Genomic DNA, 17,317 nt, shown 5'->3' with positions numbered 1-17,317 from the left:
GTATGCGGTGGCACGTTGCAACCTGCTTCCTCCTAAGGGTTATACGCTGTGTGTCGGCTCACCTGTTCACATTGCTTGCTTGGTCCTGTTATTTTTCTCTCCTGTCTGTCTTCTTTACGCGCTCAGCCTCAGAGCGCAGTCTCCCTTGGTTCCAGCTGCTTTCTTCATCCTGGTCACCCCGGTCTCGCTCCAGTCTCCCTGCTTGGCTCCCAGTCTCGCTCTGGTCTCCCGGCACCCCTTCTCTCTGGGTTTTTCCCTGTTCCCGCTGCCTCTCTCAATTCCAATTCTTGTGGCTCCTCCCTGCCTGGTATTTTGGATCTGCAGTCTCCTCCTCGCTTCGAGCTGGATCCTAGTGCTCCCTTCTTTCTTTGGGGGTTCTCATCTGTCTACTCACCTGCAAGGGATATTTGGAATTACACAGCAGTATTCAGCCAGCACGAACTACATCACTCCATTACTGCTTCATCCTACATCCTGCAGTATTCAGCCAGCAGGAACTCATCACTTCTGTACTGCTACCTCCTACTTCCAACCATCTGTAGTCTTCGGTATTCTCATTTGAATATCAACCTATATCAGGGGTTTTTCTGCTACACTGGCTTTTCCCCTGTCTGTTTCGGGAAGGGGGGCCACTAGTCTGCGAATTTGACAGGCAGACGTAGTGGCTTCCCCCCGCGACAGGCCTTACCTCTATAAGGAACAAAGGACTACCAGGAAGAAAAAGAAGGGAAGAAAAGGTCAGACTACGGAAACCCTCTCAACCAGTCTGGAAGAATCCGGTGAGGAGTTGGGGTGTCTCTCCGATTCGGATACCAATCTTGACACCCTGGCCCTCATTACGACCCATGCGGTAAGGGGTTTACGCCGGCGTAAACATCGCCGACCCTTACCGCCTGAGTACGAGTTCCCTTAGCGCCATGGCGGATTTAACACCTGCTTTTAGCAGGTGTTAAAATCCATGGCGCTAAGGGACCTTGTTAATTACGCCACCGTAATTTACGGTGGCGTAATTAACGCCTTCCCCACTCCCATTATGCCCTATGGGGCAAAAATGGGAATGGGGAAGGGTAAATGGGGATTGGGGACTTACCGCCCCGCCAAGGTCGGAATGGGGCGGTAAGTCCGCCAACCACCATGGCGGAGTTGGCAACTTAGCGCCATGGACCATGGTGCTAATAGCACCATGGTTCTCCACCAGGGTCGTAATGAGGGCCCCTGTCTTTAAATTGAATGGGAAAACAGACTGAGAGCCTTCCTCCTCTGGACTGTCAGGACCAGCCAGCCAGCATCTATCGCTGTTTCAAGGTCAGAGTAATTTCTAGGTCTGTATTTAGGCCGCACCGGACTGCAAGTTTGCACATGCCTCTTCCTGCCTTTTTTGTTAGCAGCCTTATAGTTCTGCTGGGACCTCGCCAACCGGCTCACACCAAGAGGAAGGGTTTGATGAGCCTGAAGTCTGACTATGCTGTTTTGGCGGGACTACAGCCCTGGTCCTGAATCATATCATTGCCTGTTTCCATGTGCCGCTGCTACCCTAGAGGTCCTCCTTTGCTGCTGGAACCGAATTTGAGCAGTCTTTACACTGTACCAGGGTCTCTGCCCGAGCCTGGCTACACCATCTCTGTAAAACAGAGTTAAACCCACAGCATGCGAGCCTCCTGCAACAAAACCTTCAGTGAATTCTGTTGTCCAAAGTCCCTGTCCCTTGGTGTTTCAGGTTGGAGTTCACGGGTCTGTCTGGATAACATACATCTCTTTGTGCATCTCTATCACCATTGTCTTGCATTGGGCAAAAAGCCCCCAAATTTGAAGTAGCTCCCGTACCGGGACAAAGGAAATGAAGTCTGGGCCAGCAGTACTCTTTGGTCAATTAGGGCATGGTGAATAATAAGTGGTGTCATACTCGCTCCATAGCTGGAACACTATCAGGAACTCTGCTGCAATGATGTTTTACAAAGACTTGCTTGATAAGAACACCTGCTTATGGTGGAACTGTAGTATAACAAAACTAGGGTTGGACTTGGGAAGTGTTGCTCTTGTTGCTTAAGTATTTATACCCTGCCTAAAGCATTGGAAAGTGTTCTCATCCTTTTCTTTACGACCACTGGAGCCATTTTCGGTGTATAATGCTTGCTGAACTCTGTTGTAATCTAAAGTGGTAGGTGACCCAGTTGGTGTCACCAAATTGCTGCAAGTATTTTTCAAGAGACATTACTTACCAGCAGTGCATTCATTTTACAGGCTGTGTCTAATAAATAATATATTTTTGTACTGATCTGTTTGTGTCTCTGCTACTTAACATACTTGTTGCTCTTGTGAACTGTACTGCACGCAAAGACTACCTCCTCCAACGTCTATGCCTAACTGCTCAGCTACGTTACAACAGTCTATGATGAAACTAAGTAAACACGGTAAACCATTGTAAACTCTTTGCACTTTTAAGCTGGCTTCTCGGAGCCTATCCCCAGAGTAGGTTCTGAAAAACCCTCTTAATAGCTGGAGATTCAAAATGCTTGTCACATGAAATTATTCACTCAAGCTTTCTCCGTAGCTGCTGTTAAGCTTTACAATTCTCTCCCTTCTGAAGTTCTGCTTTCTGCCTTTTTTACTAGCATATAAGAAGATGTTTAAAACATCTCTTCAAACTTCCTTCCCTACTCCCTTTTATTAGGTTCTGTATTTTTAGGAGATCAGAACATTGGCAGCTTTAAACTCCTGTGCAACAGTGGGGGAATTGCTGAAGTCCACCGAGTCAATTACCAAAGGTTTTCTTGAGAGAGAAATAGATGTGATTACTTGTTTGGCTTGATTTTGCGTTTTTAAATATGGAACATACACATCAGGAAAAACAAGCCCATCAAACCTACACAAAAACATGTAAAGCATCAGTTGGCAGTCTAGTGTGTTCCCGTTGATGCTCTGGGACGGAAGGTCCATTTTTCAGTCACTTCCAATCCTCCCTATTCCGACTAAACATGGTTCCTAGCCTACCGTCTGGCTACAAGAGCCATTAGATTTTTCCACCACTTCCCAGTCGGTTTTCGGAACTGTTTTTGCGTTTGTGTGCAAGTTTGATCTTGAGTGCAGAACGCACGCAGGAACAATTAGTAAGTTGATGCACCTGTCCTCAATCACATGCTCCTGCGCACATGATAATGAAAGCATACTTTAGAAAATGGACGGAACGAGTGAAGACTTTCAGCAGGCTTCAATAACAATTTAAGGTCCTGGAAAACCAAAAAAGACTGAAAAACAAAAACAGAAATGAAAACTAAAAGAATCCACTGGACAGCAAAAAAAATAAAAATGTGACAAAAATAAAAAGGCAAGCATTCTGGAATACAATGCCCATTTTTATCCTGGAGCAGTTGGCTTCATTTACGTCCAGTTGCTCTGCTTGTCAGCTTTTTTGCCCCCAGCTGTTTGCTCAGTGGGAAATTGAAAATCCATGCCACATCTCTCTATCATACCTGGCCATTATAGGCAGAGAGTTGGCCGCCTTCACTGTTGTTGCCCCCACCGACAACACCTTCTTGCCAAAGGCATCCTGTCTCCTGGCCTCGTTCTCCAGGGGAGTCGCGCATTTGTGCTGGGACCTTGCTTTTCTTGCCGCATCCCCTGACACCACCGAGTCTGGGGCTGGTTGGGAGGATAGACATTTGGGGGTGGATTCTGGAGCCTTAAATTTCTTCTCCAGCCTACCTTTTATTGCGGGCTCCGAGAAAGGATGACGCATCGTCTGTAAACCCTCCTGCCACACGTGATCCAGGATGGGTACTGAGAACACCGATCTCCTCTTTCCCATGTGGTGGAATAGAAAACAGTCTTTTTTCTCTTCCTCCTGAGCCAATCCGAATTCGGTACACGCTTTGCTCATCATGGCATGGAACGACCCAATGTCGTCCGGGGGGGCGGTTGAGCTGGGCTCCTTGGGGCTTCGAATTCTGCCTCCGATTCCCAGGTTGGATCCCTAGAGGGGGATAACGAAATATCCGATAAGGACCCTTTGTCTGACTCTGACAGCTCTCCTTCCTCCTGGCGTGCACCTGTGAGGTCCTCACACGTCGGTACAGCCGTCGACATCGTCAGAGTTGGCTGACGGGAAGGGCCAGGTTCGTCGATGGTCGATTTGGCCGGAGTTGCCACTTGAGGTAATCTCTCATCCAATTTCTTTAACAAGGTCTGCAATGTGGATAGAACTTCCAGTGATAGAACAGACTGCGGGTTAAGAAGAGGGGTTGTAACTGGGGTATTAGTTCCACTGGAAAGAGTCAGCTTGCTAACACCTTGTAACCCGAGCTCTGCAGGCCCAGCTATCATCTCACACTCCTCTTCCACAGGGGACACAGACAAGGCCGCCTCTTGTTGCAGCAAGGATTCCGGTAAAACCGGGTCGAATACCTCCGTTAGGCAGGCCTCCTGCGGGATCTCAGTAAATGAGTCTAAAGTTGGGTCAGCCGTCGTCGTAGCCACCACCTGCGGCATAATAGACGAAACCAACTGCGTCATTGGTAGTGAAAAGTCGACGATCTCCCCGACGTCGACGGCGGTGGTGCCTGCGCAGTTCCCTGAGGTGTTCCCGCCTTTTTTGAACTTGACCTGTGTTTCTCAGACTCTCGACTCGAGAATGATCTATGGTGTTCACCGGAGGAGGATTTTGACTTTTCCTTTCTCTCCTTCTTCGACGATGGTGATGAGGTTTTCTTCAGTGAAGATTCCCTTGCGGAATGGCTTCCCGACGAACCCTTCTCCGCCGGGCGTGGTTTCTTCACCGGGGGTTCAGCAGATGCCTAACGGCGGGGGGCCCCTGAGGATTTTGATGCCGAAGCCACGCTGCACGTGGAGCCTACCTCCGAAGGCGGGTACGCACCCGCTCCATCGCTCAACCAGGCCACTAACCGCCGACTCCGGTCTTTAAGAGTCTTTTGGGAGAAGCCCTTACATATGTTGCACTTGTCTGCCGAGTGGTGAGGGTGTAGACAATATATGCAGTCCATATGTCCATCCCCCTCATACACTTTCTTCAGCCCGCACATAGCGCACGGGAGGAGCAGAGCTTTTCCAGACATCAGGAAAAAATACAACGAACAACCTTGACAAAATAGTAGATGACGCAAGGTGATCCCACTACTTTGGAAGACGGTTGAAATCTGAAGGGAGCCGCGGGGGTGGGGCATTTATACTGCCAGGTCCTATTGGGGCATGCGTGGGCAGCCCAAAAACGATGTGGATAGACACAAAAGTGTCGAAGTTTTCCTAGGGAAAAACGGCTTTATAAGTGTACCGAGGAATCCCAGTTTGACGACGGGGAATATTCTAAGCATGTGAATCCATGAAAGATCCAATGCTGGAGAAATTGCAGTTCCAAAAGTTAGGTCTGAACAGCCGAACAAGTGGTGCCGTCGCTTACGTATTGACAGCCAAGTGAATTCTGATGAGATATCCCGTCACTTAGGGCAACAGACGTTTTGCATTATTCAAAAAGGGCATCTGACGCCCTGAACTATGCACCCTGTCGCAATTGTGCAAAAGAGTTGATGGAAGCCATTGTCTGTACATTTCAAAGCACAGTGAATTCAGAAACTGTATGCACGAAAATGTGCAGAAAACAAAATCATTCCTGTCACGTTGACGTACTCTGGGGCAAGGGGAGGCGGGAGGATGGGAGGGAGGAAGTCACGTAGGAGGGTGGGGTGTAGCCAGTTGGATGTAAGGAGAAATAAAGGGAAGACGCTTGAATCCAAGCTCTGTGTCCAGCGTATTATTGAGTGCATACGCTGTGCGAGTGAAGGCTACCCCATGCCATAACAGTGGCGACGAGGCGGGCGGCGTGAGACAGCTGACGCAGACCACAGATAAGGAAGCCGTGCATTAACACAGCCCGGGCCACAGCGGTGAATCAGGAACGTGCGACTCGTGGAACGCAGTGTTCGGATCCCCGGGCTGCGATGCTGACACGCCTGAAGGTACAGATACAGGCGCAAGGCCCACCCCACAGACACGCTCAAAGAGAGGAGGGGCCCCATTTCAGTGCAACATTGATGGTGCTTGTGCCGGACGAGGCAGCCATCAACATGAGGAGCCAGGGGATTCTGTTGCCACCCACGTCCAGGACACAAGATTAGTATCTCACAGGTGGCCCGGGGAGGGGCCAAAGAATAACAGATCATGAACATCAAAACTCACCCACAATGTTTGACCACGATGGAAACCAGGTGGCACAAGCCCAAATACAAGGTCCGCCAGTACAAGGGCCACAAGCACATGAACAAGCCCCGTACAGATTACCAGACACGCTAGCAGCTCAAATGCCAGGCACGTTTGATGTGACAGACACCAGAAACATGGGCCCTAGATGGGCCCCAATGGATATGGGATTTCGACGTATACATGGGGGCCACAGGGCCATAGCAGATGAGACAAAAATGTCTCCTTAAGTTAGCGGTGGGGCCAGCCACAAGGGACATCATTGACAAGATGCCCCCAGACACCATCGACACCATTCAAGACCTGAAAAGATGCTTTGGCAGCCTACTTCACACCACACACAAACGTGGACTATGAGCGTCACTTGTTCCATAGCACCAAGCAAACTAAAGGAGAAACAATGGACGCTTAGGTGATGAGGCTGCGTACAAAAATGAAGCATTGTGATTTTGCCAACTATTCCAACACTGAGGCCCTAAGGTCACAAATAATTGCGGGATGCAAGTCACAAACGTTTAGGAGGAAGCTACTGCAAAAGGCCCGCACATTAGATGAAATATGGGCACTAGCTAGGGCAGAGAGAGCCATCGACTCACAGGTGGAGAGAGATTCAGCAACCCCACACCAACAGAAACCGTACACTGACTCCAACTCGAAAGAAGGCCAGAGGAACCGTTCTGTTACAAGTGCAGATTCGAATACCCCCACAACGGCATCTGCCCAGCCATTGGCCAGCGGTGCGTCACATGCAGTGAGGAAGGCCATTTCAAATCAGTATGCAGGCTCTCCCGAGAAAAGGGGAGAGAGAGAACCAGAGAAACACCACCAAGAGCCAAGGTGAGGACCACCCCTCTAACACCACAGCATCCCGGCTCCACACCACAAAGATTACAAAGTCACGCATTTCCAGAACAAAGAGGAAGAGACTCAGGTGAAGACAGGCGAAGACGAGAGAGAACAGAACGCAGAGGATATGTCTCACGCACGAGGCCAGAACGCAGATTCAGGCGCCATGTACGGTACCTAGTGGAACAATCACCTTCAGACTCCGACCCGAGTTCGTCAGGAAGTGATCAAAGAAAGAAGGCATACATATACGCGCTGGGCAATCCACGGCTACGGAGAACAGTCCAACCCTGATCATCAAGTTGAATGAAGAACCAACCGAATTCCTTATTGATACGGACACCACAGTAAACGTGGTTAGTGAAAAAGTATTCAAAGACCTACCTCAAAGACCAAAACTACGCCCGGCAACAGTAGACATTTATGCATATGGAGTTAAGGCACCCCTCAAGTGCCTCGGGCAATTTGATGGTCTCTGTCGCTAATAAAGCGCTAGTTTGGAACAGTGGAATGTGCACAAGAGGTCATTTCATGATTTTCATTACTGCGGCAGCAAAGAATGAACAGCATTTCTATGTCCCCCAATATGGATAGAAGCGTTTATTTTTACCCTTTTGTAATTTAACAATGTCAGGTATGTTAAGAGATCCATTGCTATGAAACGAAACCCATGGCTCTAAGTCCCACATGGGTGGTGAAACTATCCTACACGTGTTGTGCATTCTCCCGACACCAATGTATGCAAGGGCGCTGGTCAGCAGATCATTTCAGCTGGGGAAAATCCCTCTAGAAATGTGCATGAGACCTTTGTGAATAACAATCTGTGTATTTCTGAAAATCAAGCAAATAGAAGTGGCATTTAAAAAAACCTTTAAAAGTGTCTTTTTTGTGACTGGGCCAAATATATTTCTCTCACCACAGAAAAAGAAAGGCCGGACTCATTCTTCAGTGGAGGTTGGCATCACCTTTAGACCTGAAATCTAGCCTGTTGGAAACCAAGGGGCCAGATGGCACGTTGTTCAGATCAGCCAACCAGCCATTCTGTTTCCGAAGATCATATCACTCATCACAAGGGTTGACATGTTCGGCCAATACTGCTCCATGAAACATAATTGCTTCATGCCAATAAAGATAATGAACATTTGGGCCAGGAGACTAAATAATCCAACCCCATCTTACTTTTGTGGTCTCTACTACAGCGCCCACATTGAGGTATTGAGCTTTTGTCACTGTGGGCTCTGGACTACGTCCAGCTCATTGAGGGGCGGTTTTGGAGAAAGGTTTTGCAGGTTCCAACTAGCATACAGATCGCTGCAATCAGGTATGAGTTGGGCCTGAAGTCACTCAAATGTAGAGCCCAATGGAGATTTCTTGCCTTTTACTACAAAATACCATGTCCAATTAGTGCAGAAAATAAAAAAAGCTCTAGTCACACACGACTGGGCTCACACGCTAAACACCTTTCACTCTTATGAATCGTTAAATCATTTGAGACTTGATTTTAGTAGGCAGGTTGGAATCCTTGCTCACCATCTTTCCATCTATGCAAACTGTTCTATTAGATGCCTATTTCTTAGGTTTAGATGGAATGTGATATTAACACAGGAGATTCTTGGCTGTTACAACAAATCATCAAACGATTACAGTCACTGTTGTTTTTGCAATCTGCCTAATTCTATTGAAACTTTACAAAATGTGTTTATTTTTTTGTCTTAAACTTTGTTGTAATCTAGAACTGTATTTTAGGTTACTGTTACCCACATCGGCTTTGTCATCTTTGTTTGGCGGCACAAACTACCTTGGTGATTCTGCTGATAACAGATTTGTTAACATTGCTGCAATTGGAGTGAAGAAATAATCGGTTATCCGTTGTTTTTTCTAACCTGAAATTTTAAGAATCTAGTATTAACAATTTTAATAGGATTATGCATTTTTTTGTTTTTCCTTGTTTTTTATTGTAAATTATGACTAAGTGTTACCTAACGTTTGCTTACTAATGAATTGTCACAATGTGAATTTAAAGTTGAATGGTTTTAATCATGTTGGTATATTAATGAAGTTTCTGAAATGTTTAATTCTGCATGTGTTAAAGGTTAACCATAAACCAATAAATTGTTACTGCCCAAATTGTCTTTATCGTACCTTTTGGATACTTGACTTTGCAAACAAAAAAACATACAAAAACGAGCCGAACTCCACCACAAGCGATAGGCTGTACACTCGTTTTCTGTGGTCTACCCAAAACAACTGCATTGTTACCCCAAAATAAATGTACTCAAATAAAGCGACCATTTCTTCAATTTCAATTTGTAGATCATAAAGATTATACACAAATGGGTCTGCAAGGTGACTGTGGACATGGAACACAATTCAAGTTGCTCTATACCTTTAATAATGTCAAATAACATGCGTTTTGAAAAAGTGCCACTTTTTAGAAGCCCTTGAAATACACAAATGAACATTGTTATCTTTTTTTTAATAATATTTTTTTTAAAACTGACACCGTAAAAGACTGTAAAACAGACGATGCAATACCTATTTCTACATCTTGATTCAAACCGCCCACTTAATTATTAAATAGGGGGTTTAATATAAATTGACATTTCCTTTTTAAGGGCCTCTTTAGCAAAGCCTCGCAAATCAATCAGGAACTTCCAAAGGGCCCCCTCATATTCACCTAGAACCTTCCAGAAGGCAGCTTCTGGCATTTCCTTGCTAGGAAGGTTTACCACAGGCTTGTGTTTAGCTTGTGACAAAGAGGTACTACACGTAACTAGCCAAAAGGGTTTCCTTCATGTCCACCGGATTCTCCTGGTAGTACATGCGGCAGGCCAGTCTGGGCTAAACTCTCAGAAGAGAAGCAGGAGGGTTACAGGTGCAGTATTGCACTTTAGCGCATTGAATAAAGGAATGCTTGCACAACAGATTAGTGAAAGCTCAAACAAAAAGACAATGCAGGCGTAGACCAAGTAACTTTACGAAACAGAGTTGGTTAAGTGCCATTAGGTGGTGACCCCTTCCTCTTCGGGTCACAGGGAGAGTTCAGGGTTAACTGCGTCCAGCGATCACCAGGGTTCAATGACCAGTTTTAGGTTTTGAAACGCCCCAATCCGAGTTTTCCTGTCATGGGATTAAAGATCTCCTATGAAGGTCAGTGTAAAGCCAGTACATCTAGCCTTGAGGTTAAAGACAATCAAAACGTTGGTTATAGTTTTAGAAGTTAAAGTGCACCCCTGGCATAGACGGTCAGCCTTTGCAGTAACGTTTCTAGTGGTGATAAAGACTGCCATACATGCAAGTCAGCTTTTGAGGCACTAGAGGTGAGGCTGGGCCTGAGGTAAGGTAGCCGGATGCTGGGGTAAAATTAAGCAGTCTGGTAGAAGACAAAACATGCGTGCAGATGTCGCACATGGCAGACTGTTGCCCAGCACTGCCGGTCCAGTAGCCTTGGGTTTCCTCGGCTTCCCAGGAATCCGTGATGAATGTTCCTTCGTTGTAGACAGCCTTTTCTAATGTTGCACCTCTAGCTCTACTTGTCAGCAGACCGGTACCACCACCATTGCCAGGCCACGCAGGGCAAGCATCAGTGAATCTTCTAGGAGGAGCATAGCATTCCTGGAAGTTGCAAATCAAATGTGTCCGCCAGGATATGGAGAGTGTGCAGGTAACTGATCCTGCTGTTCCGGAGACGGATAGAATCCTCACATCACAGTGGTGCTGTGCCGACAGTCTGATCTTGGGCAGATGCCTCATCAGAGCTCCCAAAGTTCCGGCTTCAGTTTTTGGTTGCTTCTCAGTGCTTTGGGATTAGCCTCAGTAACGGACAAAATGTAGGTGCTGATTGTACTATCTTATAGGAACATTGGAAGGTGAGCGTGCCTCTGCTACCAATCAGAGCTGTGCACCCATTGAAATATTTGGTGGACACCCAGTCAGTGGAGATTGCTACATTCAAACGTTCCTGAGTGGTTACCAGGGCAAACACAAAGAGTGTGGATTCACAGAGGCCTCAAACGCACTCAAGCTATACAGAAGCTGGCTAAATCAGGTCTTGGCTGCCCCTGCTGAAGGCTTCCTAGGCACTGGGAAGCCAATGCCCTATATGGTCACAACAGTATCCTTACAGACACGTAAGTCAAGTTTAGCTGTGGAATTCATTCAGAGATTCTAGTCCAAGTGCTCCACCTAGGGGCTCTGTGCCAGGTAACAGCCTGCTGTTCCCTTATAGTCAACTTGCAAGTTATTCCAACACAGGATCACTGCACATGGACCATCTGGGCGTTTCACACAAACAATACAGCAAGAAAACTTGCTCAGCAAAAACACAGGGTGCCTTTGGGGAACCGCCATCTAAGTTTGTTATGGTATTGCAGGGGGCACAACACACCAAGTTGTGTCTGTACTGAAGCCTTGGGTTAGGACCCAATAGGGGGAAAAGGTTAATGAACCAGTACAGGAAAAGCAGAAGTTTCAGGAGGCATCCGTCTGAAGCACAGTTTAGAACTTCCGACCTAATACCCCACTTTCTTGACAGAAATGTTAGGAATCATTCGTTTCTGTTATCACCTTCAAGATAGTGCCGAGTTCCATGTAAATGTTTGCCACTACTTTAGTGAACCATGGCGGAATGGAACTTAGAAAATATACTTTAAAGGGCGCAGAGTCTTCCTCTTCTTAAAATGTTGTTCTATACCAGTTACTGGGCCACGAGGAAACGTATTTTCACAAGAATAGGTTTGCGCTTATCTACATCAATACACACTTCAGTATCACCAAAAAGTCTAAAAACACTAAAGTTCTTTTGGCTAAAGTACAACCCCTGTTGGTTTAACAGATTATTTCTGCAAAGTCAGATAGGTCACAGACCTTTTGCTGGGTAAAACAAAAATGCATTGCATCACCATCCTGGCAGTCAAAAGCCTTTGTAACCTAGTATTGGCACATGCTGGCTTCTGGTAGAGAGAGGGCTTTTGAATGCATTTATCACAAATCAAGGATCACAAGGAACGTTTTTGCTTTCTTAAAGCACTGATTATAGAAATTTGTTTCTTTCAAAACACATCATTTTTTTTGTCTCACCTGATCGCTTACAGGGCAGATTTCCATGATTTGGTACTCTAGAAGAAATAAAACACAACGACTTAATACGCAATTAACCTCAATTTTCCAACTGACTACTATGTTGACATCTTCTCCCAACTTTCTTATCCGGATGTTTCATTGGCAATCGAATGTATGTTATCACCCAAGTTTTTAAATCGTACAGGTCAAAAAAAGCCAAAAGTAACATTATGAAGAAAATGTAATCCCAGGGTGATTTAGTTAACAACACAGCATGGTACACACCGACTGAAGGCAAGATAAGCGGTAGATCTATAAAAGACATGTTCTTAGAATGCGGATCCCTTTAAACAGTACCAAATCACTTGCCCCACAAATTGTCCACCTGCACACTCCCCAAGAGTCCTTTATCAGTCACCAAATGCTAGTGGCGAGTGCAAATTTGAGGCCTGATAATTTACAAAATGAAGCCCGTAGCTGCACTGCAAGAATCACACAAAACAATGCCACATTTAAGGAGGCTAGAGGAGAAACTGAGCCAACTTTATGAAAACGCGTCTCTTAATAAGTTGCTCTCGTTTTACATCTTAATTTTGGAATGAGCAACCATTGTGAAGGTCCTGAAGGCCATCACTGCAATCAGTAAAAATCCTTTAGTCGCTGGCGGTGCACAATACAAAACATTTTAATAAGGGTTCCTTAGGCAGGTCCATGATGATTGAAAAAGTAATCATAGGGAAGACTGGTCTGTTAAGAGACTGCTTTTCCCTTAAACGTTGTTCATAATCGTGATAGGCTCCAAGGTCCGAAAATGAAATGGATGTAATCTTTAGGTGCTCTTGACAACCAATCAATAGATGATCTTTATTCCTAGTCCTAAATCCGGTCTAGAAAACAGAAGTAAAACCAACTACAAGCCCCAGGAACTGAGCCAAGGAGGAATGAATGGCCCTGTTACTTACTTTGACCCTACTCTTTTTCTTGACATGTTCAAGTGCAAAGCCATGCCATTTGCCCCCCTTAATGGCACTACAGTGGGAACAGCGGCAGATACTAAATAGCTCAGAGCTCAGGGAGGAGAAAAATGGATCTTTGCAGCGCACTTCTAAGAGCCCATAAGCACCTCAGCAAAACCTTTCAGTTGAAAGAGATGTTAGTCTCTCCCCTCTGGTGCCATCGCAAATAGAAGACAAGAAAAACCAATGTGTAAAGGCCTCATGTGTTTGGTGGGGGAGGCGCTGGGAAACATACAAACTGACCCCATAAATTGTGTTCCCACCTCCCCATAAGCAACAACTTTCAGTCTAGAGCTCAGCTAGGCCTTTTCCCTCCGAGGTCCCTGTACAGAAGAGGGAGCAGTAGAAGCATAAGGGTGTTCTTTAATGAGTGCCTATCCTCCTCCACAGAGGATTCCTTCTGGCCCAGACTTTTGCAACATTTTCTAGGCTCTGTTCTTTTCCAGTTAATGTCTCAAAGGTCATACCAATGTGAAGCCAATTGTCAAAAGTAATGGTGTATTCACATGCAAACGATTCCACATTTATGGACAGGTGGAAGGTATGGAACTTGGACACCTAGAGTGTTATCAGTCTGGATACCAACAGAAAATTCAATAGTGTGATTTCCTGGATTGCGAAAGAATGACAAGATCACTTGTAAGAAGTAGGCACGGCCCACATGCAGCATAACATCAGTCTAAATAAACTTCAGGCGCATTCCTAGGTGCTGCTTTGTTATATGCACAGTTGCCTCTTGTGGAATTTAAAGAATTTTACTAAAAGGCAGTAAGTGCTGAATCACAGACTTACCATGCAAGTCACTGTAGTATGTGTGTGAGAGAATATGAACACTGTGTGGCTCAACGGAAGAAATGGCAGAACCATGTCAGCTAACATCTGGCAGTGCCGTTGTTATCAATACTAGTGCTTCAGTGTGCCTCAATGCATGCGCCTCCTTAAAGCGTGTCTGTATTGGCTCCCTAGTTCCTGAACAAATCACATTTGGGGCAGAGGGGAAATCTGAAAGGATGCCAGCCTACCTCAACCAGTTCCTATAGGCATATGGTGCTACAGCTTGGTTACCCAAGCATCTGGAGAGAACCGTACAATTCCAGGGATGAACATGTAGATTTGGTGCCAAAATGGCACAATGCAGCTACATGCTAATTTCATTCAAACGAACTTTTCTTACTCGTAGATTGGAAAAATGTTCTTTTCTCTACTCCACTGAATCCCCCCACTTGCCCACGGCCGTTTTTCCTCATTTGCTTGTGGGACTTTTACTGCATTTTTTTGCACTATTTTTTTAAGGGATGGGGCAGAAGAAGTGGTGGTATCAGCTGTGTGGTGAAGGTGGGGAAACGTCACAGATCGAATGAAACCGTACGATTCAACTGTTTTTGCAGGTCTCATCGATTGCCTCTGGGGTCTCTTCCACCACGACCTTACATCACATTGGAGCTCTGAAGTCGCTCAACACAAAACATTCTACTACTGTGCTTTGGGATCAAATGTTTAACATTTCCAAAAAGCTGAACAAAAAAGGTCTACAACTCGCTGATAAAAAGCAGCATATTATATTCAGAACGTATCCATCAACGGGTACAGTAAGTGGAATGCCTTCATGTTTAAAGCGAACGGGGTACTTGGATTTCATTCTTCTTTGCAGAGTGGCTTGAGGGAGGGGGCCTAGAGGATGGAACATGACTAAGTTGCCAAAGCCTAGAAACGAAGAGACAGCTGCCACATGTCAGCCATTTATTACAAGGCCCCCGTCAGCACACACTGGGCCCTCTTATTTTCAGATGGGCCATCAACCGGGATTTTTTCAGGACAACAAAGCGTTTAGTTATAGGGACTGTATCAGCATCCTGCACACTCCCTCCACCCCCCTCACCCTCGATCCCCGATCCCCTGCCGGCTGCACCAGCCTCCTATGCTCTAGGTTTTTAATTATACGGGCTGCGGCTGCCGAGTCCAGGACAGACTTCCAACAAGATGGCGGATGGTAGCGGTGCGGCGGCCTGCCTGGACCTGGTGAAGGTCGCCGCCCTCCCAGTGTGCCGGCAGGTTAAGGAACAGGAATCCGCACAGAGTACTTGGGGTGGCGTCGCACCCACGCAAAAAAAAAAAAGCCTGCAACACGACAAACTGAACATTTCATAAACGTAACGCAGCTGCACTGAAGTCCTTTCCTCTCAATAATAGACAAAAAAAAACCAGCAACAAACAATCCACTACTGACTCGCATGTGTATGAACAGGAACACGAGACGGTGGATTGCACCAATGCCTAACGACAGTCTGGCGAGAACAGTGCAGCGTCATCCTACTCTTCCGTACTCACCGAAATAAAAAGGTCGCGCTTCTCTTGGTGGTTTGTAAAAAAAAAAAAAAAGAATTTTAGTTCCGACCTCCCGTCCGCCACATATTCAACACATTTGAAAGTTGTGACCATTCATCCAGTAAACCAGAAAGCCCGACAAATGCTGGCAAAGGCACATATGATGACAGCCATTTACCCCCCCACCCTCGTTAGGTGGACTGTAGTATGTAAATTCTTAAATGGTTCGCGTCTGAAGTAACACGTCCTTCCTTTACACCAGGAGAGTTGCTGCATCATAAAAGGGGGAGGAGAATCCTGCGTTCCGTGGATATTTTTGGGCACAGAGAACATCGTGTGTTCCGCCATGCTCTTCCACTCTTTGTAACTCCTGTTAGAAGGACCGTCCAGCCCTGTAGACCGCCATCCCTCATGAGACGTTTTTAGCGTTCTATGCCAAAACGTTAAGCTCCTGTGCTCCTGTAGCCCTGTAGTTTGCAGGTTCCTGATGCTGGAGGCCATGGGACAGATTTGTGGGTCAAATGACCAGAGAGTTGGGTCTCAGCTATGACCACCTGATAAAAATGTCGAGGTGCCTGATGCATAACAGCCATTGTCCAGATGGGAAAAAGGAGCTATGATGCCCGACTGCTCGCACGCAGCCTATCCATGTAAGAAATTGAGAGGGAGGTCTTTTTATGCCCCTTAAAGCGCTTGCCACGACTCGCTCAAGTTTCTTCCTGTACCGGCACTGGAGACCTGATGCTTAGAGACCTGCATTGCCTGCAAGGTCCATGTCTTTTTGCATCTCGTGTGCGGCTCTTCAGACTACCCACCAATAGATCCTTGCACCAATATGGGCACTGGAGGTTCCAAATGCCCACCGCTTGATCTGCTACAAATCACTCAATGAGGCCCAAACCAAAATGGCGTTTCTTCAGTAGAATTGACCACGATTATCTGGAGAATGCCTTGCAACTCTTCAGGTATAGAGCCCTGCTGTATGCGCCTTGCAGATACTTTTCCTTACTGCTGTGTCCTTGTAGCCTGCTGTGCCAGCCTCCTTGTTCGCTTTTCCTTCCTTCCCAGATGTCCTATTCTCTTCCCCTTTTCTGGGTCCAGTCGTTGCATCCTAGACTTGCTTTCCAGTCATTTATTAGCTCAACGTAACTCTTCAGCTGCCTGATCTTCAGTACTCAAGAGGTTTGCTGGCTTTTCCAAGCTGGATTTTACTCTAGGGTTGGCAACCTTTCTTGGAGCCAACGGTCAACAGCTGTTAAATCTGCTGTTGGCACAGTGGCAACAGGAAGGGACGGCCCCTTCCTAACCATTACGCAGACCTACAAAGATCCTCAGGTGAAAACTGTCGCTGACAGCCCCATCTCTTAATTACAGATGTTCATGCCTTTAGAACCACAATAACTTTGGGAAATTAGGAATGTTCCTGGATAGCCCTCCTTTCTAGATACACTCCCTGATCCCACTGGACAGTGTAGACAATGTACGTACTGGAGACAGTAGGGAAGTAGACAACACAGACAGTGTGAAAGACAGTGAACATAGAAGCAGTTTGCAGAAGTCACGGGTTGGCAAAGGGAGTTGTCACGGTGAGCAGTGGGTGGAGGTGGGGGCATTAGTGTGGGTAACAAAACAGAAGTTAAAGAATACAGTCCGCCCCCTACCCTCCCAGCACGTTTATATGTCCTAAATGTTGGCTATATCATCGTCTGTGCTTCCACTGCCTTTCCTTTGACCTCCAAGCCTCGGGCCCAAAAATGCGCTTCTAGATGAAGTGTGTCTGCAGTGGACTAGTGATGAGAAATAGTACACCCAACTTCTGCCTCACCCTACGCATTACCAACATCCCCTATTTAAGCCTCTCA

At 46.3% G+C, this 17,317-nt stretch overlaps 1 protein-coding gene across 7 annotated transcripts in view; it reads right to left on the bottom strand.

Annotated features, from left to right (window-relative positions):
- RREB1 (ras responsive element binding protein 1) overlaps nucleotides 1-17,317 on the bottom strand; it is a 245,438-nt gene that overhangs the window by 114,380 nt on the left and 113,741 nt on the right. For all 7 annotated transcript variants that reach the window (XM_069613471.1, XM_069613472.1, XM_069613466.1 and 4 more), the window contains exon 2: nucleotides 12,133-12,170. In XM_069613471.1, the coding sequence (XP_069469572.1) occupies nucleotides 12,133-12,159 (27 nt within the window). In that variant the 5' untranslated portion in view covers nucleotides 12,160-12,170. The remainder of the gene's footprint in view (nucleotides 1-12,132; nucleotides 12,171-17,317) is intronic.

The sequence above is a fragment of the Ambystoma mexicanum genome, chromosome 5p, assembly GCF_040938575.1.
Source record: "Ambystoma mexicanum isolate Mex_15411 chromosome 5p, UKY_AmexF1_1, whole genome shotgun sequence".
NCBI classification, from domain to species: domain Eukaryota; kingdom Metazoa; phylum Chordata; class Amphibia; order Caudata; family Ambystomatidae; genus Ambystoma; species Ambystoma mexicanum.
The sequence above is the reverse complement of the archived record's forward strand: the minus strand, read 5'-3'. Positions and strand labels throughout refer to the sequence as shown.